Below are 21,343 nucleotides of genomic sequence, written 5' to 3'. Positions count from 1 at the left end.
AGAGCACCAGGTCTACCAGCCTCGTGGGCCCCCACCCAAGACAGGAAGGCAGAAGACACCCCTCCTGAGGCCCGATCAGGTCAGCAGCTCAGTCTACCCCGAGCACTCCCTATTCCTTTGCCCCACAGGCCCCGGTCACGTGGCACAAAGCACAGATGCTCTGGTGCCCAGGGCCGCCCACCGCCACCAGACAGGAGGAGCCTGGGCAGGGTGGGCAGGTCCAGTGCCTGACGTCCCTGAGTGAGAGACGAAAGCAGCACCTTCCGGGACAGACATGGAGCCCCAAAGTTAGAGAACACACGTGTTTCTAGGAGGTGTCGTGAGCCAGGGGCCTGTGGACATCCCGGGACACACAGGCCAGCTGGGCCACGCACCCTGCCCCACCGAGATGCAGCTCCACATGTGAGCAGCAGAGACCCCAAGCCTCTGAGTCTTCCCAGGGAGCCCCTATGTGCTTGGGGGAGTCACAGCAAAAGATGCCCCCTCCGGGGGCTCCCGTCAAGCAGGGGAGACATGGGGCTGGAGCGCGGCAGGGAACAAACATAAGAAGTGGTCAGCACTGGCCGGTCGCAGTGGCTCACTCCTGTAATCCCAGCACTTTGGGAGGCCGAGGCGGGCGGATCACGAGGTCAGGAGATCGAGACCATCCCGGCCAACATGGTGAAACCCTGTCTCTACTAAAAATACAAATATTAGCCAAGCGTGGTGGCAGGCGCCTGTAGTCCCTGCTACTCGGGAGGCGGACGTTGTGGTGAGCAGAGATTGCGCTGCTACACTCCAGCCTGGTGACAGCGCGAGACTTCGTCTCAAAACAAAAAAAGTGGTTAGAACCCCTCTACGGGGCCCAGCCAAGCAGGGACGCAGTGCGGTGGTGGCTGAGGAAGCTCAAATGGCAGCCACTCAGGGTGACCCACGTTGACCCTGGGGGAGTTTCTTGAAAAGATCCATTTATTTTTAAATTTCAGAAACTGAGATATAATTCACTATCCTTAAGGGCACCCATTAGGAAGTCTGCCTAGGTTCGCTGTTTACAGCCACCACCACGACCTACCCCAGCACTCGCCCATCGCCTCAGAAAGAACCCCTCAGCCCCCAAGACGCCGTGGGCATGGGAGAATGGGTGGCTGCAGCCCCGCTGGCAGCAGGGGGAGGGCGCAGGGCAGGCAGGAGGGCTTCGGGCCTGGGTGACTGGTGGCTATAGCCAAGAGGATACCCCAAGGGCAGGAGGCATGGACGGGCAGGGCCACCCCGGCCCATCTGCAGGTGCAGCAGGGGTTTGGACGGGGGAGGACAGGGAGGAGTGTTCCCAGGCCCTAAAGGAGGGGCTTCCTCCATCTCACACCAGGGCTCCCCTCTGTTGTCTGTCTCCCACCCAGGTCAGAAGAGGACCAAGTGTGTGATGGCAGGGGTGGGGCTGAGGACGTCCAAAGGCACCTGCTCCAAGAGTCCTCCTGTCCCCAAGCAGGCACCAGCCTCGCTTCCAGAGCCTCCACCCCCTTGTTGTGGGGGTCAAGTCCCCGTGACCGAGGCCGCAGCAGCTCCCCAGAGGCTGGGGCTGCCAGTGAGGCCTGGGCCTGGGGCTCCAGAACCTCTGCTGCCTGGGAGTCAAGACCCTGCCCAGCCTGACGAGGCCCAGGGGGTGCACGGCTGCACACTCACACCCCCGACTCCAGCTGGCCTGCAGCCTGCAAGGGGGAGACCTGGTGCCGCTCACACAGTTGTGCACTTGTACACAGGTCAGCGTCTGGCTCACCCTCCCTAAGCCCCTTCCCTGACACAGGCCCAAGGCAGATCTCTGTCCCCAAGAGCCACACACAGCACCCAACTGATGTCCAGCACAGGCCAATGTCCCCAACAAGGCAGGCCGCAGAGGTGGCCCTGGATTCTATGATATCACAGCACAGTGTCCACTGGAGCAGGTTGCGGCAGGAACAGGCACACGTCCACCCACCAGCAGCACCGTGCGTCCAGGCACCCAGACCCCGTGTCACGGCGGCTGTGCCAGCTTGCACTTGGGCCCATGGGGACAGATGCTGCCGTCTGAGGAGGTGTGGTACAACTGGGCACCTTCTGTTTGCAAAAGCCCCACTTGGGAGGCACCTGCAGCCCGGGGCATGGTAGAAGCAGGGGTCAGATGCCCTTTCCAGAAGGAGAACCCCAGCCCATCAGCTCCCGGCATCCTGCCCGACTTCTGTTCAGACCTGGCCTCGGTTCCGGGGGCAGAAGCAGCCTCATCTCCCCTTCACTGTGTCCGGAGTGGGCACACGCACATTCACCAAAGAAAACTGCTGCTTACAGGGGGCGCACGGAGGCCTCAGGCAGCCAAAGCGGCCACAGTGATGTAACCAGGAGGCAGAGCCCCACAGGCATCCCGATGTGGAAACAGGGCTTTGCTCTCCAAAAGGTGCTCCTTCGGGGTGGGGCAGCTGCCCTGTCCCCAGGGCAAGTCCACTGTCTCCTGCAGAACGCTATCTGGGCCTCTTTAATGTGGTTCTCTGGGCTTGTGTGCAACCTGCACAACTGGACAGGGCAGCCCCACAGCAGACACTCAGTCCAGCCAGATCGGCCACGCCCCAGAGCAGCCCAGAGGCACATTCACATTCTCCCCAGCAACCCCTGAAATGCCCAAGGCAAAGCCCCCAACGCATCACGCTCCCACCCACCAGGACCTGACCCAGGTGGGGAGTGAGGCTGAGGGCTGCTGCCCCTGAAGCGTGACCCACCCTCAGACCCCGGGATGGACTAGCCAGCCACTGCCCACAACTCGAGAACTCCACCACCCCAAGTCGGCTGTGCCAACCCCTGGGACTGGGCACTGTGCTGGCGGGCTACTAGATCGACCTGAGGAAGGGACACCTGGCTGCAGGGCGGGGCACCACGCCCCTCACCTCAGGGGCAGAGGGTGGGGACAGGAGAACAGGCCTCAGCCCTGCTGATCTGTGGGTTCGTTCTGGACACTGGCGGTCTAGCTGCTTTTCTGTACGTATTTAGATTTTGAGAAAAAGTTCACTTTAAGTTTTTCGGGAAAAACACACAAAACCTAGGGAAAGGGTCTTTCTGTAAAGCAGTTTCCATGGAGCCTCCATGGCTCTCGGGTTTCAGCTGTTACAGATTCACCCAGCTATGATTCCATCCCGCGTGACTCACCCACCCAGCGCACGGCCCCACGGTTCTAGCACGTTCAGACTTGTGCGACCATCACCACAATCCATTTCAGAGGATTTCCGTCACCCCAAAAGGAACCCCCTACCCACGAGCAGCCACTCCCCTCTCCCCAGGCCCCGCACGCGTCGGCTCTCCGCCCCTAAGGAGGGGCCTGTTCCGGAGGCTTCACATCAAGGGAATCCCACCGTGTGGCCCTTCTTGTCTGGCTCCTCTCACTGGGAGCCGTGTTTTCACGGCTCATCCACATTGCAGCACCTAAGAGAATCTCTCCTTCCCGCGGCTAAGTGACAGTCCACTGTGTGCCTCTGTCCACCCACTCCTTACTGGTCCATCCCTCAGCTGGTGGCATACAGGCTGAGCTCACCTTGTGGCCACTGTCAACAGTACTGTGCCCACCACTCTTTTTTTTTTTGAGACAGGATCTCACTCTGTTGCCCAGGCTGGGCTGGAGTTCAGTAGTGCAATCACAGCTCACTGCAGCCTCAACCTCCTGGATTCAAGTGATCCTCCCACCTCAGCCTCTGGAGGAGCGGGGACTAAAGGCACATGCCACCAGGCCCGGCTATTTTTTTTTTTTTTTTTGGTAGACACAAGGTCTCGCTATGGTGCCCAGGATGGTCTCAAACTCCTGGACTCAAGCGATCCTCCCGCCTCGGTTGCCCACAGTGCTGGCATTACAGGCATGAGTAACTGCGCCTGCCTCACCGCCCTTCTTCATGGGAAGCCCTTCTGTGCACCCGGCCCAAACCCAGGGTGTTCCCGTCTAGATTCCAGTAGCTGTGAGTGGGGGAAATGTGGACATTTGTGCTCTGGAGCTGAAAAAGGAAATAAAACCAACACACCAAGAGCCACCACCCCACCCAGGCAGAGGCTGCCGAGAGCTCACGATCCGGGCTCCTGCTACCCAGGCGAAAAGTTGGGGCCAATGGCGGGTGCGCTCTGGGTCTTCCCCGGGGACCGGAGAGTGGGGAGCTGGGAGCAGGGGCTTCCGAGCCCCACCACGTGCCAAGCCCCAGGAACCTCAGACTTCTCTGTACCCCAACTCTACAAATGGGGAGAACCTTATAGCCCATGCCATAAGGGGATGCACAGAGACCCGCAGCTGCCTGGCTCCAGACCCCACGCTGCCCCATCCCTCTGAACCCCACCTCCCAGAGAGACCCCTTGCCACGACCAAGGCAGCCGCCACTCCAGAGTCTCTGAATGAGCCTCGTTTCTAAGCACCAGTGGGTGAGGAAGTAAGAGGCGTGGGTGAGGGGAGGGGAGCTTCTCTGGGGCAGGGTCTTGTCTGGGGCCAGAGGAGGCCATTGACACTCAGAGGCCTAATCCCTGCTAGGGGGTGCTACTCATCAGACCAGCCAGCTCAGCCTCGATCGATGTCCCCACAATGCCAGGCCCATTAGCGAGGCTGGCACCTGGCCCTCGAACCCTCATTCTCACCGCGTGGCTGGAGCAGGAAGGTCTGTGATTGCTGTAATTAACTGGCGGTATTCAGCCAGGAGTTAGTCAATGAAACGGATCCGGATTAGAGATGCCAAGAGGCAGCCCGTGTCCGCGTCACCTCTGCTGTCTGACCTCGAAGATTAGCGCTGAGGCCCATGGGCAGATGTAATTAACAGCTGACACCCCAAAGTCAGCCGGGGAGTGTACTGAGGGCGAAAACAGGACCGCAGCGCCACAGCAGCACCTGTCAGCCACCCAGGCTCAGGCCCACGCCGCCAGGCAAAAACCACCGGCACCCCCTGAAGAGGAGTCATCGGTCTTTAAGAGGCACTTGGGGGCCAGGCCACAGGACCACTCTCCAGCGCACTATAGACCAAGGCGGGTGTGGCCTCACCGTGGTCAGGCCCCAAAGCCACAGGCCCTGGCCAGGCCAGCAGCGAGCATGGAAGGAAAGGGGAGGGCAGGCCACTCTGAGAGGTAAAGACTCCCCGGTCGAACTCGGCACAGGCATTCCCCAGCCGCTGTTCTGCATGGTCCTGACCCACCCCAGAGCCCGGCCCCGCTGCAGCTACTCAGGGGAACGGCGGAGAGAACAGAACGGTGACCATCGGACGTGCTTCCCTAGAGAGGGTCCTTGGAACGTCTTTGTGAGATGCCATTGCCAGGAGTATGCCCAGAGCTCAGCAGGGCCAAAGCCCCAGGGGACGGCTCCGGTGTCCACAGCCCATGCCAAGCCCATGCTGCCGATGCAGACACAGGTGAGGGGCAGCTTGACCAGATGGGCGAGCGACAGACCCCTGTCTCAGCCCCTTGGAAGGAGGGTCCCCAGTTGCACTTTGCCCCCTACTTTCAACCAGGCAGGGGCAGGTGCCGACCAGGGTGAGAACCTAGGGGACCCTGTGTGTCTGCTAACCTGGGGGCTCTTCCTGTCATCTGTTCTGTCCCCAAATCAGTGTTTAAAATTTTCTTTTTAATTAAAAAATATTTTTAGAGACAGGGTCTCTCTCTGTCGCCCAGGCTGGAGTGCAGTGGTGCAATCATGACTCACTGCAGCCTCAACCTCCAGGGCTCAAGTGATCCTCCCACCTCAGCCTCCGAGTAGCTGGGACTATAGACATGCAGCATCACGCTCAGCTCCCAGCTCAACCTTGAAAAGCTCTGGGCAGAGTCCACTCAGCAGGAGCCCCGTTGTGCCACGTGCCATGACTCTGGAGCAGACACGCCAACGGCGATGCCAGCTGGGCTCTCGGCCGGTGGGGGCTGGAACACCTGGAGGCAGGGCGGGGCAGGTCCATACAAGCTGTGTCTGCCCAGGCTGCTCCTCCACTCTCTACCGTCGCCTACCGACCTGTTTCCATCGAAAACCTGGGAACCCAGCCCTGGGCGGACTTGTGGCGACATGGACGTGGAAAGCAGCCCGGCCAGAGGAGGTCCAGCCCCTTGACCCAGGAGGCCCATGGGAGCCAAAGGAAGCCGCCAGCCAGTGAGTGGGCAAGTGGGGCAAGAGCTGAGTCACCCCAGCTGCTTTCCTTGAAATCCGCCCAGTGGAACGGGAACAGCAGACCCCAAAGGAAAAAGCCAGTCAGCCCCCCGCCCAGTGGGAATCGTGCGGGTCTGGGAGGTGAAGTCCCCGTCGCACAGGTGACAAGAACAGGCTGGGAAACCTTCTGGAGTTACCGCAGCCCTGGTACATGGGACAGCAGGCACACCACAGCGCAGGGCTGAAGTCACGCCATGACCCCCTGCATTCCAGGGAGAAGCGGGAGATGAAGTAGCAGCAGCTGCCCTACGAGGCTCCCAGGACGGGGCTCTCCCGACCTGCGCTGTACGTCCACTCACAAGGCCCCACCTCACAGCTGCAAAGGACGGGGGGGGGGGGCGTGGGCCAGTGGCGGGCTCACATGCGCACCCTACCATCACGTGCCACAGTCATCAAACCCAAACTGACAATGGCAGGTGTGGGTTTCTATGGGAGGTGTGGGTTTCTATGGGAGGTGTGGGTTTCTAGCTTGAAATGCGTTTTGCCGGCGCCGATTATTTGCTGAACACCGTGAGCTTAGATGCTGGACCCTGGGAGCCGGATGGAGCTGGGAGAGTCCGCGTGGGGCCAAAGGAGCTGGCAGAGTCCGCGTGGGGCCAAAGGAGCTGAGACAGGTACCCTAAGGGAGGTGGGACATTAGGGTGAGGAAGAAGAAAGGGGCACAGGGGCTGCGGGGAGGCAGAGGATGCATCAGGGGAAACCGGAAAAAAATCACCCTTATATCCAAGTGGCTAGGGGAGGCCTTGCCTCCATTATTCCAGGACAGGCCCCCCATCGGCTGACACGCCAAGTACTGGGCTCTTCCACCCTGCCCAGGGCTCCCCACTGTGCTATGCGGACAAGGGGTCGGGACAGGTGGTGGGGTTCTCTCCGTGGGCCTTGCTCCCCTCCAGCTCTGGCTTCCCCTGACCACCAGCCCCCTGCCCCCCGGGCCAGGAGAACAGACAGGCACCATGAGGACACCCGCGGCGCTCACACCTGCGCTGGAGACAGACGGGCTACAGACGCCTGCAGAGCCGCCGCCGCCGCAGACTGACACCCACGCGAGGCGAGCCTGCCAGGCGGGATCCTTCCTCCTTGTTTGTTTTGCTGTTTTCTTTGAGAGGCAGATTTCCGAGGCAGCGGCAGAAAGGGGGAGCCTCTCCCCCGCCCAGGCCCACTCCACGGTGGAATCATTCCCACGGCAACTCACGAGGAAGGCTCCGTGGTCCCTGCTCACTCAGGCGGGATCTTGGTTTCAGGTGGCACCAGGGACCGAACAGTAACCGGATCTACCTCCCTTCTTGCCTGCAAAGCCAGCGACAAGACGAGGCAGGCAGCCAGCAGACATCACCAGGGGAAGGCGGCACAGGGCCCTGCAGGCCTCGATGACAAGAGAGGAGTTCCAGCCCCACCGCCACCACCCATCGGCCCCGTCCCTGTGGCCCAAGCCGGGCTGTGGGTGCCTGCGCCACTCCTGCCACAGGTTACACAGCGGCCAACACCTGCTTGGAGAGACCTCTGGCAGCTTCCAGGGCAGGTACCACGAGCCCCCCGGCCAGTGTTAAGGGAGCAAAGTGTGGGCACGGAAGCCATGAGTCCCGGCCACGGAGCTGGTGACAAGGAGGTGGGGTGGGAACGGGCTCAGACTCTTGTGCACCCAACCCAGCTCCCTGCACCATGGGCGGTGCTGGGTGAGGCGGCACTTCCTCTCCAGCCAGGAGCACCTGCTACAACTGTCCTCTAGACGGCGGCTCTCCCAGCCCACCTGGGAAGGCTCTGGGGCCACCCCGTTCCCAGAGGGCCGGCCTCGCAGAGCAAAGGCCCACAGCGCAATTGCCCCCAACTGTTTCCCAGGGAGGGGATGTGTGGTCCCAGGTGCTGCCTGTGCCTCCTGGAGCAGCTGAGGACACGGGAGGCTCCCCGCACCTCCGCCCCCCGCCGCCTTGGCAAACGGGCGCTGCGTCCCTGCGGGAGGCTGCTGCCTGCTGCACACGGCAAGCAGATGCCACACAGCTTGCGAGGGCGCCTGGCAGCAGCCCTGGCTTCGTCACACAGCAGTGGGGGCGGCAGTGGAGGCTCCACGGCCTGCCTTCTGCAGGGGCCAGAGACACTGGGCAGCCCCTGGCCTGGACAGCTCCAGGGCAGGCCCGACAGCTGTCAGACCCCAGTCTGGTTCAGGGCTGCCTTCGCGGTGTGGAGCTGGGGAGCTTGAAGCACAAGGCCTGGCTCCAGGCACAGGGGTTCCTGGGGCACCCTCGGGGCAAACACCACTTATTCAGTCAGTCAACAAGCACCTCCAAGGACAAGGGATGATGTGGGGATCCCGACACACCCGCAAGGCAGGCTAGGCCTCGGGCCCAGGAGGCTCAGAGGCGAGTCAAAATCTGTCCTGGGCAGGAGGTGGGACATAGGGCTGGGACCCACCCCCCAGTCTCGGGACTCCTAGGCTGAGGTTTCATATGCCTATGGGGGTGGGTTGGGTCTCTGTGCACAAGAGGTCCTGGTAGGAGAGGCAGGGAGGGAGACGGTGGCCAGGCCGTCACTCCAAGGAAGGGACAGGTCCCTACTTGTACACAAGAACCTGGTGCCACTCGAGGAGTCTGGGCTACGGCAGGAGCTGGCCCAGCTGAGACGGAGGGAGGGCTGGGTGGCCCCGGGGACATCCCTTTGGTGGCTGGAACAATGTGGGAGGAACAAAGAGACCAACAGCCACCAGGGCAGAACAGGGTCAGGGACGCCTGGGCTCAGACTGCAGCCTGGGCTGGTCACTGGGAAGGCGCTGGGGGTGCAATCCAGGATCAACTCGGGATCACGCCCAAACCTGCAGCCTAAGGCTCCTTCTAGAATGTTCTGCATGGGGCCTGGGCACTGCAAGCCCCATTTCTCCCAGAAAGTCAACACAAACAGGCAGCCACCTGGCCCTGCCTGCACCCTGCACCACTGGGACAAGAGGAAGCCACTGCAGGCTCCCGGCCCAGAGCCACTGACGTGGGGAAGCCGTGGCGGACCCATACCTTCCAACCCCACTGGGGAAGCACACGCCCTCGCGGGGCAGATGATGGGGGTCACAGGGGTAGGACGGGGAGTCGGGAGAAGGGGTGGCAGTGGGTGGAGGGGTGGGGGATGCACGTAGCAGGTGGGGGTGGCAAGAACGGGGAAGGTGAAAGGAGGCAGCATTAGGGTGAGGGGCAAGGAAGGGGAGGCGGGGGTGGGAGCCAGGGTGGAGGCCTGCTGCACTGATGCTCATGCCACCATGCCCGGCTGTGGCACGTCCTCACCGAGTCCCCACAATTCATGAGGCGGAGAACTGCTCCTCACCCAAGAAAAAGCAGAAGCTCAGAGAGGCGAAGCGGCCTGCCCGGATCACACAGCAAGGAAGGAAGGTGCCGGGGCGTGGATCGGCGATTCCCAAGCGTCCGCCCTCGCCCAAGGCGCCCCAGCCTCGGGAGTGAGTAGGTGAAAGGGTCAGGCTGGCCCTGGGGATGGGTGTCTGGCCCCGCGCTGGTGGGCAGGTGACTGAGCTTTGAAGATGAGAAGACGTCTCAGCGCCTCCAGAAAAATAAATCCCAGCGAGGGCCTCCTCTTCCTCTTCTTCCCAGCCTTTCTCCTGGGGCAGCGCATGCCACAGCTTCGTCTGAATTGAATTTTTAAACTACACGCTTGAGACATAATGAGAGGAGAGACGCGGAAGCAATTGCAGTCAGATGGCGAAAAATGAGAGCCACTTCCAGAAGTCGTCAGGTGCGCAATGGAGAGGAGGGTCAGGGTGAGTGAGAAGGCTGCCGCAGGCAGCCAGGGCTCAGGGCACCCCCCGAGGAGGGGCCGCGTGGGGCAGCACAGCCTCTGCTGCTCCCTGGGTGCCCCAGCTCTGCCACCTCTCCTGCCACCTCCCCCTGCAGCTCTGGGAGCTGCCCTGCTTCCATCCCTGCCCCCTGCCCAGGACGTGCCACCGCCAGAAGGCAGCCCTGGCTGCGGGCCTGTGAGCTGTGAGCTGGCCAGCTCAGCCGCTAGCCTGCCAGGGCTTGGTGCTCTCTTGGGCACCTGGTAGGCACCAGAGGGACCCCGCTCCCCGGCAGGTGTGGCTTTCACAGAGGCCCAGTCTCCCTTTCTGCGGGGAGGAGGCTACACCTGCGGGGCAGGGGGCTATGGAGTCTCAGGCACGAGCTGGGGGTTGGAATTCCCCATGCCACTGACGACGTGGGACCCAGGCAAGCCGCAGGCTCAGTTCTCATCCACCAGAGGCGAAGCCTGCGTGAGAAGCACAGCGAGCCTGCCAGGGGCACAGCAGACACTCGATACACAGCCACTGCCGCGATCAAGGGGGGACTCGATACATAGCCACTGCCGCGATGAAGGGGGCACAGCCACTGCCGCGATGAAGGTGAGGACGCCCTTGCTGGTCCACCTCCAGGATGGAGCAGAAAGGCAGCTGCACGTTCGTGGCCCGGCTCAGCTCCCCCGACCCAGGTCATCCAGCCACGAGAGGCAGGAAGGGCTGTCACACCTCAGACGGCCCACGAGGACCAGGAGCTGTCACACTCAGGGTCCAGACACACACTGCGCCAACCCATGTGTATGAAATGCCCACAGGCACGTCTACAGAGGCAGAAAGCAGACAGAGGCAGAAAGCAGACAGCGGCCGCCGGGGGCTGCGGGAGGGCGTGGGGGCTTATGGCGAATGCAACAGAGGTTCTCTTAGGGGTGACCCAAATGTTCTAGAATCAGATGGTCACACAACCGTGTAGGAAAATCACCAAATCACGCACTCCCACAGGGTGAATTTTATGGCATGTGAATTATAACTAAAAAAATTTTAAATAAGAAATCCAGACCCTTCCCACTGCCAAGTCCGCCAAAGGTTCCCCCTGCTGCCCTCTGGCGCAGGTGGGGAGGTAGCACCAGGGAGCTGGGGGGGTAGCACCGGGGAGCTGGGGGGTCCACGTGTCCCCACTCTCAGCCCGGATTCCACAACCCGCAGGGAGGCACGGTCAGTGCGCTGACGGCCAGGCATAGACCCTTTTGTGCGCCCAACGCCAGCTCCCTGATCCACTGGCAGTGGTGCTAGGGGTGAGGGGGGCTTCCTTTCCAGCAAGTACCACCGGGACCACCAGCTCAGAACTGTCCTAACGGCGGCTCTCCCAGCTCCCCCGGGAAGGCCAGGCAGCAGCAGGACACGGACACGACCCCACCCGCTGCGGCTGCCGTCTTGCTACTTGACCTCCCTGAACCTTGGCCTTCTCAGCTGCCCGAGGGGCCTGGGAGGGCTGCCGGCCAGTTCCACGGACAGGGAAGGTGAGGTCAGGGTCCGGGTGACTCCATGAGAATGGGGACCAGGTGCACTGAGTGGCTGAGGTCACGAGAACGAATCACCCAGTCCCTCCTCATCCAGACCAAGGCCTGATCGGGGGTGACCAGATGGAGACTCATCAAAACAGGGGTGGGGGTGACAAGGGCCCAGGCCCGGCTGAGGGCATCCCAGGACCCAAACACTGCTCCAAGTCCGCAGACTCCGAGCCCCACAAACCTTGGCGTTCCCAGCTCAATAGGGGGTGACTCGGGTGAGTGAACCGATGGGCATATGGCTCAGGCAGTGGCACTGCTCGCCCGCTCTCCCGACCCTCTGCCATTCAGTTCCCAGGCATCCACCCCGGGGGTACCTTTCCTGGGGGGCATCCACCATGGGGGACCCTTCCCAGTGCCCAGGTTGCAGCTGGGAGGCAGCAGGGCCCCGAGGCCATGGTGTCTGGCCTCCCACCATGGGCGCCCAGTGGCACACTTTGATCCTGGCCAGTGGGGACCAGCGGCCTCTGGCACTCAGGCTGCCCACTGGCCGAGCCACCAAGCCAAGTGCTGGGGCCAGCCTGGGGCAGCGGAGAAGAAGCGACGGCCCTGTGAGGCAGGCTCCTGCTGTGACGCCCACGGCCCCTGCTGGGCCCAAGGAGGGAAGGCGACTCTGAACACCTCTCTAACACCTTCCTTGGCGAGGAGGAAAACCTGCCCTTTCCTGACCACGTCCCCTGCAGCGTTACCCAGGGGTGGAGCCCAGAGGCCCCGAAGCAGACACAGCTGCTGGATGAAGGCAGGATGCAGGGATAACCCAGCCCAGGCAGAACCAGCGCAAGCCACGTGTCGCCTGTGGCCTCGGAAATCCCTCACCAGCCCTCGTTCTCCTACCCCTAAACACTGAGAAAAAAGACAACTGCAGCAGGAGGAGCTGGGCCAGCTCTGCCCTGGCTTCTCTCCGCCCCTCTCAGGAGAGTCCGAGTCTCGACTCCAAGCTCAGCTTCCTCCCAAGGTCTGTCCCCAGCTGCCTTGTTCACTGCCCCAGAGAGTCCAGGATGCCTTGGGGCCCACCAGGAAGGCAGTCTGCTTCCCCCTGAGCCATCTGTCTGCAGTTGCCCGGCCTCTTGACACAGGTGGGGCCCATGTAACCTGGCCCACTCAGGCGTGGCCAGGGAGTCCCATGCCAAGGGTGTGGAGGGTTTTCTGGTGGTCCCGCCTGTGCCTGGTTTGCCAGGAAGAGCCAGGAGGGGAGGGGCTGCCCCCTGGTGGTACAGAAACCACACCCCCCCATGGGCCACCCTCCTGGACCAGTGCCCCCCCATCCATCAATGTCAGGTGTGTCCTCTCGCACTCCCCCACTTTCCAATGAGCAGTAGCAGAAAGGACCCAGGAAGGACACATTCAGAAATGAGAAGACCCCCAGCCCGCCCTGGTCAGGGCAGGCGTCCCCTCTGCCAAGCTGGAACCCGGGTAACGTGGAGACGGACACAGCTCCTGCACCTGTTGCTCTGTGGCCACCCCGGAGGGCCCTGGAACCCGGATCCTAACCCGTGGGCCTTGGAGGTGAATGAAGCAGATGCCACTGGGGTCCCTGTTTCCTCAGTCCCCCGCCCGTGAGCACCGAGTCCAGAGGGTGTCCGAGGCCAGAATCCACAGGGCCAAGGCCCCCAGCAGCTCCAGCCGCCCACTGCCCCTCCCCATCTGTGCCAGCAGCAGCCCCAGCCAATGGTCATCGCAGGCGCCAAAAAGTACCCCAAAGCCAGAGTCAAAAGGGGCCTCTTTAGAGCCTCACTGCACAGACAGGAAAAGTGAGGCTCAGAGGGTCAGCACGTGCCCAAGGTCACACAGCAGGTCCTGCCCACGTGACACCAGAAGCCAAGGCTCCAGACCCCCGGGGGCCGCTTGTCTATGCCCCCCACAGTCTCTGCCTCAGGGAGTTGAGCAGCGGTGGGCTCAGCTGTGCCAGAGACTCCTGCTCCAGACCAGTATGTTTCCAGGGACACCATGTTCTCTGCCACTTCTGGAGCGGGTGTCAAAACCTGGGCAAAGAGCCACTCGGGAGCACTAGGGCCCAGCTCTCCCTCTGCAGCCTCTTGGGGCTCCCCTGGTCCAGGGCACCCACCCTCCTCCCAACCAAGTCACAGAGCTGGCAGGAGCACCTCGCTACGGCCAGACACCCCTGCAGTGGCTCCGGGGCCCAAGGAAGGACAGAGGCAGGAGAGACAGAAGCACAGAGGCAAAGCGGAGGTGCTGGGGTGGGCGCGCCCAGGGTCTGCAGCTCAGACAGCACTGCCTGCTCCACACAGAGCACACGGCGTGGGAAAAACGAGACCTGCCGTGAGCGTGCACACCGCAGGCGGGAGGCTGAGTCCCGGCCTCGGGAGCCGCTGCTCCCCCGACGCGCAGCCTGGCGGGCCCCCTTACCTCTGGGCTCCTCCGCCTGTTTGGCGAGCTTGCGCAGCGCGGCAGCAAAGCTGGAGGATGGCGCGGCCTGGGCCGACAGCGCGCTGCTGGTGGCGGGGCTGCCGCTGGGCACCAGGGCGCCATTGAGCGGCGAGGGGGTGAGGGGGTTGACGGTGGCGGTGGTCCTGGTCGCGGTGGAAAGCATCCCTAGCGAAGGGGACTTGGGCTCATGGCTCATGCCTGAAACAGGAAAAGAAGAACCAGAGGTCACCCAGAGAGCAGGAGTGCCCAGCACCAGAGCAGGGTCGGCAGGGCCGGCGTCAGCAGCAGCAGGCAGGGAGCGGGGGCAGCCCCGGGGGCACCAGCACAACAGGCAAGAACAGGACAGAGCCAGCGCTGCAGAGAGAACAGACCCCATCCCCAGAGCCCAGCTGGAACCCGGCACAGACCCAAGGGGCCCCCAGGACCCCAGATGCTGAACGGCTTGGGCCAGCACTGTCCCTCTACCTCTCCAGAGCAGTCCGGGCTGGGCGGGCCGTGAGGGATCCCACGCATCACCCAACAGGCCCCTGACAATCAAAGGGCGTGCGGAAGGAGACTGAGGCCCAAGGTGAGGAGGCGTTCGGCCCGCATCCTCGAGATAGAAACACGCTGGCGGAGAGGCCCAGGGACGATGGGAACCAAGACAACTGCTGTGGCCACCGATGCGACAAGCACACGATGCCAGGCACGCACTGCAATGCCCTCAGGAGACTGGTGGGAGTTCTGCCCCATGTTACAGAAAAGGAAACTAAGGCCCCAGCTCGGCCCAGTCCACACGGGCACTCAGGGCAGACCTCCGGCCTCCCCGCCACTCAGGGACCCTGTGCGTCTCTGTCTGAGAGGGGTCCCAGAGATGGGGCCACATACGCAGGCTGACGGGGAGCGGTGGGGAAGAACACGGCCGCACCGCAGACCCCACTGTGGCCCCTTACTGGGCACAGTCTGCCCGGAGATGCTAAAAACAGAAAACCGCAAATCCAAACCGCAGTGCAGCTCAGAACCCTCTCTTTCCTCCCAGGGCCAAGTTCAGGCCGACCTGGCCCAGCAACAGCTGACCTGGCCCTCCCAGCCAGTGCTGGTAGCCGCAGCAGCAGCAGCAGCAGCGGCGGCACCAGGACGTCTGAGCCCAGGTGCAGCCATCTGGTGACATCAGAACCACTGGGGAAAGGACATGGCCACCTCCAAACAAGCCCTCAGTCCTTCCACCCCGTGTGTCCAATCAATAGAAGCCCAACCTGGTCAAAATGTTTCCACCAACATCCCTCCCCACCCAGAGACGCCCCCATCCCTACAGCACCGACAGACAGGGTACCGGCTTCCTCCCTGTGGATGCATCTCGGGGGCCAGGGTGGGGTGGCGCTGGGGCCACACACGGTGGGGCTGGTGTCACAGAGATCCAGGGGCCAACACACAAGAGGGGCGGACTGTGCACTTCCTATGGCGTGAGGGCAAGGGGGCCCCCAGGTTCCTCCCCTGAAGAGGCTGCCCTGGCCTCCAGAGCCCACCCCACCTCCGCAAGATTCTAAGTCACATTGACAAGTCTAATTGGAACCTGTCCCCATGGGCGGGCAGGCTCGGAGGCAGCGTGGAGAGGACCCCCTCAAGACCTCCTTCGTCCACCTGCTATCCCCAGAACTTGCCCCCAAAGGCCATGAGTCCTGGCCATGTATTCAGGGAGCCAAGTCCTCCCTCTCCTGACAAAGGGGATGTAGGGAGAAAATAACTCTTTGGGGGCACTGAGGGAAGGGCCGAGGGCACTGCCTGCGAGGGGGGCTGCAAATGAGAGAACAGTGAGGCGGGAGTGAGTTCGGGGGGCATTGTTTGTTCTCCCCAGTGAGAGCTCACACCTTGGGAACAAAGGACCCCCAATTAGGAGCCCCATGCCCATGGCAGGCGACAGGCACGTGGCGCCGTGGCCGGCCCTGCAGCAGCGGGCCCCACCTAGCCTGTCTTCCCTTGGCTCTTTCTGGAGGGGCTGGAGGTGGAGGGGGACCTGCACCCCCACACTGCCTTTCGAAGGCTGCTTCAACCTGGCACAGACATCCAAACACACGGGAGGGCGGGGGCCTCTGCCCGCCAGCCTGACTTCCAGAAAATGCGGGCTGCCAACGAGGGCCCTTCCTCGGCCAGCCTGAACCCTGCCAGCTGCTCTCTGCTCCGCACCGCCGGCTGCGCTGCCCCCAAAGCTGGCCTGGCCTCTGCCTGTCCCCCGCACCGGGCTGCCATCGGCGCCTCTCCCTGTGCACAGAGGCGAAGCGGGTCCAGTGGGGGCAAGGAAAAGGCGCCTGTGGCTTATACCAGGTTCTGCCGCTTCTGGCTGAACAACCTTGGGGCAAGTTACTTTGCCTGTCAGGACCTCGGTTTCTTCACCTACCAAACGGGGTAAGAGCACAGCAAAGCCGACCGCATGAGGTCACTCCCCGGAGCATAATGGGGGAACTGACACGAGGGGCTTCAGAGCCTATGGGGCGCCCCAGGGCCATTATGAGACAGCATGCCAGGCAGCGAGGACAGATGCCAGTCCCAGCAGGCAGGGGGTCCAGCCAAAGCCACGCAGGTGTCTCAGCAAATGGGATCCATGCTCTGGGTCTGCGATGCCCACCCCAACGGAGCCACAATGGGGAGGGCACATGGTGTCAAACTGGTAGGCACCCTGCCCACGAGCCCCCTGCCCTGGGCCCACGAGCCCACACACCTTCGGCAGAGGACCACCGCGTGACCCCAAAAGACCGGTGGCTGCGGAAAGGTGACCCACAGGACACTGGGGGATGGGGGAGACCAGAGCTCTTGTCCTGGTGCCTGCAGGGGACACTGGAGGATGTGGCCCACAAAGGGGCTGCCAAGAGCAGTCCAGAGGACCTCCAGGTCCTGTCACCGAAGCACCCTCAGCACCACACTGAGTAGGCTGCGGGGTTTTTAGGAGGGAATGTCTAGAAAGACGAAGTGCCCCACCCTCACGGGGACCCACGCGGACATCAGTGAACCAGGTCCTCATGGTCCCAACGAGGCACTCAGGAGGGTGGCGCTAGGAGACAGGAGCAGGAAGACAGGAGCAGGGCCCCAGTGAACGCAAAGACCACCCCCCCAGGGGATACTGCAGCAGCTCTCAGAAGTCACACAGACCAGTCGGACACCTCTCAAGACAGCCTCACAATGAGCCCAGGAGAGGCCACAGCAGCTGACCTTCACCCACCACCCAGCCTATGTCCCACCCCTCACAGCCATCACCCAAGCCTAAGAGGCCTAGCGTGTAGATGGGGAAACTGAGGCCAGGAGAGGACCTAAGCTTGGTCGCAACGTCTCTCCGTTGAGCAGCATGTCCAGGACTTCAACCCGGCTTCCTGGGCCCCCACTGCTCATTACCAGCACCTGCCCAGTACATGGCCCAACCATGGCACCTCATCAGAATGCGTGAATGGTCACATGTGTGGCACCACACACAGCTAAGATAGATTGAACTGTAATGGTTAAAAACATTCATCCCGGGCATGGTGGGCACACCTGGAATCCCAGATAAGTAGGAGGGTGAGGTGGGAGGACTGCGTGAGGCCAAGAGTTCAAAACCAGCCTGGGCAACATAGAGAGACCTTGTCTCTATAAATCACCCTGAAACTACAGGTGCATACCTGTAATCCCCGCTGTTTGGGAGGACCATTTGCGCCCAGGAGTTGGAGCTACAGTGAGCTATGATCACACTGCTATACTCTAGCCTGGGTAACAGAACCCTATCTCTCAAAAAATAAAAAGAATGTCTACAAAGTCTTCATCAATCATCCTTTCAAGAGGTAGAGACTGATTCCCTTCCCCAAGGGTGTGCCAGACTGAGCAACTCACTTCTGATGAACAGAGTATAATAGAAGCAGCAGTCTGCGGCCGCCAAGGTAAGATCACCTCCTTCCTGGCCCTCTTGGGTCACTCCAGTGGAGGGGGGTCAGCAGGATGCTCAAGCGGGTCATGGAGAAACCCACATTTCAAGGAACCAAGGCCTCCAGCCAACAGCCATGTGACAAGCCACCTTGGCAATGAATCCTCCAGCCCCAGGCCAGCCTTCTGATAAGACCGCAGCCCCAGCCAACATCTCAAATAGGCTCAACACAGACCCTGAGCCAGAACCACCCAGCTAAGCCATCCTCCAACCCCTGGCCCACAGAAACTGAGATAATAAAGGTTTTGTGTTTAAGCCACTGAGCTGCGGACAGTTGGTTACACAACGCTAGACAAATGATACCATCAGCATCGCTACACCCTCTATTAATCCAGGCCGCCCCTTCAATCTATCAGAAAGCCAAGAAGTGAAACTACCTGCACACAGAGACTCTGCATCTTCACCCACAGTCTCCAAAACATGTCCCTTCGATGCCAGAGACCATCAGCATCCCCCATCCCCCTTTCCCACATTCCTCAAGAGAGCCAGCCACCCTACATCTTGGCCGCCCTATGAGAAAGCTGTGACTGGGCCTATTGCCCAGATAGGCGAAGGGAGGCTTGGATCCCAGGGCCAGTGCAGACCAGGGCTAAGATGACCTCAGCACAGTGCCCATGTGACACGCTGGCCAGGGCCCAACTCGACCTGCTCCAGGGCTGCAGGAGGGGCCGATCTCCGGTGCAGGCCGGGTGGCTGACTGTGCCCTGTAACCCGCACCACATGGTACCACAAAAGAAGGGGGACGTGGGGCACTGTATGGTTGTTTCACCTCCAGGTGACCCGCCCTGGAGGTCTGGGAGCAGACGCCAATTCTCTCTCCCGTGGCCTTCATGAGGCTGGCCGGCCACCCAGGCAGACGTGCTGTGACCACCAGCCACAGGCACGGGCTTGGTGGCTGAACTAGGCTGTCTGTGTTGCTATAAAGAAATACCCGAGGCTGCGTAATTCATAAAGAGGCTTATTTTGGCTCCTGACTCTGTGGGGTGTACAGGAAGCATGCTGCTGGCATCTGCTTCTCGGGAGGCCTCAGGAGGCTTCTAATCATGGCGGAAGGCGAGAGAAGCCGACACGTTCAGTGGCGAGAGACGGAGCAAGAGTGGGGAGGTCCCAGACTTTTAAACACCCAGATCTTGCGAGAGCGTGCTCATCACTAAGGTGACAGTGATAACCCCTTCACGAGAGATCCACCCCCATGATCCAATCACTGCCACCAGGCCCCACCTCCAACACTGGAGGTCACATTTCCACATGAGATTTGGAGGGGACACACATCCAAACCCTATCAGTGGTACACAGAGGCCATGGCGCGAGTCCCAGACCGGACCCCAAATGGCGCACACACCTTGAGACTACTGGCAGTGTCTTCAGATGGCAACGAGAGGAGCTATGTCTTGCACTTTCATCCTTTTTCTCTCTCTGTATGTTCTAATTCTTCTGCAGTGAACCAGGCTTTTAAAAGGCGGCCATTCAAAGGGATGGCGGCTCGACGGCACAAAGCCACCACCGCCAACAAAAGCGTGGGGCCGTCCAGCCCCAGGGCAGAGGTGGAGGGAACTGGGGTGTCCCTGCAGGAGTCTGAACCTGAGCCCTCACCCACAGCCCCCCAGCCGTTCCCTGGTGACCAGGGAGGCCAGGCCCTCTGCCCGCTCCCTCCATGCCTGGGCCTGAGGCTACTGCAATGTCACTATCACCAGCCCACTAGCATCCTGACAGCAACCTCCCTACCCCAGCCTCTGACAAAGCCCAATACCTGCTCCCCAGGCCCCATGGGCCCCCTCCAGCCCCAGGTACAGTCTCCCTGGGTCCCTGGGGGTCCCCTGCAGGCAGCATCCCTGCCCTGGTGTCAGCTGCAGGCTCCTGAGGAGCTGTGAGCCTGGGAAGCGGCTCTGCTGATGTCAGGTCACTTAAAATAGAATTCCAAATGAGCGGCTTCATTAGGGGGAATCTAAAATTAGTGCTGCTCCTCAGTATGTGTGCACTGGGCGGGCGGGGCGGGGGCCGCGGGCCGCAGCAGCCGGGCGCAGCTCCCTTGAGGCCAGGACAGGAGGCCAAGCGCCGGGGAACCCAGAGATCCTTGGAGGGGCCCCCCTGGGCCTGCTGCGAATGGACACAGCCTCCAGGGCGCACCTGCCTCCTGCCCCTCCATCACAGGCTTGGTGGGATCACTTCAAGGCTGCTGCCCCCGAGGCCTCAGCACAAAGCCCCCAGCCCTCCCCAGGGAGGCAGATGCGGGCCTCCTCCCATGCAGGTGTTCTCTGGCTGATGTCAGGGCAGGTGCCAAGGTGTCCGTGGGGGACCCAGGGGTAGCAGGGAGAGGGAGGCCCTGGGAGAGCACACCCCCCTGCTGCCCTCATTAGAGAGGTATTTATTAACTTCTACGCTCCTGGACATTGACTGAATTCTTGTCTACATTATCAGCTCATGTAAATTCATTATCCTAACAGCTGGGAATAAGCTCCACCGTGTGAAGGCCTGTGATGGATGAGGGCCGGGGGGCCGGGGGCTGTCTCCGCACGGTACAAGCTCTCTTGACATGTGCAGCTCAGCAGGCGAAAACGAGCCAGAGGTCTAGGTGGACCAGGTCTGTGAAGCCCCCACCCTCTTATTTACATCACGTGCTGCTCTAGACAACGTTTCCTGCCACTGTCAGCTGCTACCTTCACCCCCACCCCCAGGAAAAAAAAGCTGCCACAGCCAGACACCTGAAGGCCCCTCGGCCCTGGGCACCCTAAAACTGAGGGGCCAGGGGACATACCCCTTCTTCACGTGAGCCTCAACTGTCTGCTCCCTGGATCCTTCCAGAAAGAACCCACCTGGTCTAGACAGTATGCCTGGCAGAGGTGAGAACCTAGAGGCTTCTGCCAGGAGCCAGAGGGCAGGAAAAGGAGAATGAAGCAGCTGCCCACAGCACCGCAAAACTCTCAGGTCCCACCATTTCACAGACAGGAAAGGTCTGGGTAAGCAGAGACCACCACCCTGGGGCGAGGCCCCCCCAACAAAGCACTGCTTCTTGAATCAATACTTTCTCCTATTCTCTGGCTAGGTTTCTAATATGGTCAGAAGCAGCACAATGCTTAAAAAAAAAAAAAGCAAGAAGAAAAGGAAGCAAAGTCCCAGTAGAGAGGGGCAAGGCTGGCTGGCCCAGGGAGCTGCTATTTTCCAGAACCCACCTCATCCTTGGTTCTTCAGAACAGACCCCAAACCGGCTTGCCTGCTGTCCAAATGCTCCAACAGCAGGATTTAAACGAGGGGGGAGGCCTCTCTACTCCATTAAATATGGTGTCCCATTCCTCGCTCCCCCTCCCCACGAGGGTGGAGGGGCTTATTAATCAGCGTGCCAGCCGCCCTCCCGGCCTCCTGCGGATCCCATAATTACTGCTTCCTTTCATCCCGGCTCTTCCCGGGCACCAGACCTCAGGCCTGCTCCCTCCGTGCTCTGTAATTACAAGCTAATAGCTGAGATGAATTTTCTGCTGGGTCCCGGTTCAAGCACCAATCCGCCCCTTCCCCCTGACAGCCCCCCGTGGGGTAATTACACCCCGTGAGGCTGGGCCCAGCAG

The 21,343-nt window shown here is 61.4% G+C and overlaps 1 protein-coding gene across 10 annotated transcripts in view; it reads right to left on the bottom strand.

Moving 5' to 3' along the window:
* The window catches only part of GSE1 (Gse1 coiled-coil protein), a 500,278-nt gene that overhangs the window by 26,726 nt on the left and 452,209 nt on the right, over nucleotides 1-21,343 (bottom strand). For 6 of the 10 annotated variants that reach the window (XM_055299775.2, XM_055299774.2, XM_055299778.2 and 3 more), the window contains one exon: nucleotides 13,838-14,056. The exons of the other annotated variants lie outside the window; for them this stretch is intronic. In XM_055299775.2, the coding sequence (XP_055155750.1) occupies nucleotides 13,838-14,056 (219 nt within the window). The remainder of the gene's footprint in view (nucleotides 1-13,837; nucleotides 14,057-21,343) is intronic. 10 annotated transcript variants of the gene reach the window in all.

This window comes from Symphalangus syndactylus, chromosome 11, assembly GCF_028878055.3.
Source record: "Symphalangus syndactylus isolate Jambi chromosome 11, NHGRI_mSymSyn1-v2.1_pri, whole genome shotgun sequence".
In the NCBI taxonomy this organism is placed as follows: domain Eukaryota; kingdom Metazoa; phylum Chordata; class Mammalia; order Primates; family Hylobatidae; genus Symphalangus; species Symphalangus syndactylus.
Note: the sequence above shows the minus strand (reverse complement) of the source record. Positions and strands in the feature narration are given on the sequence as shown.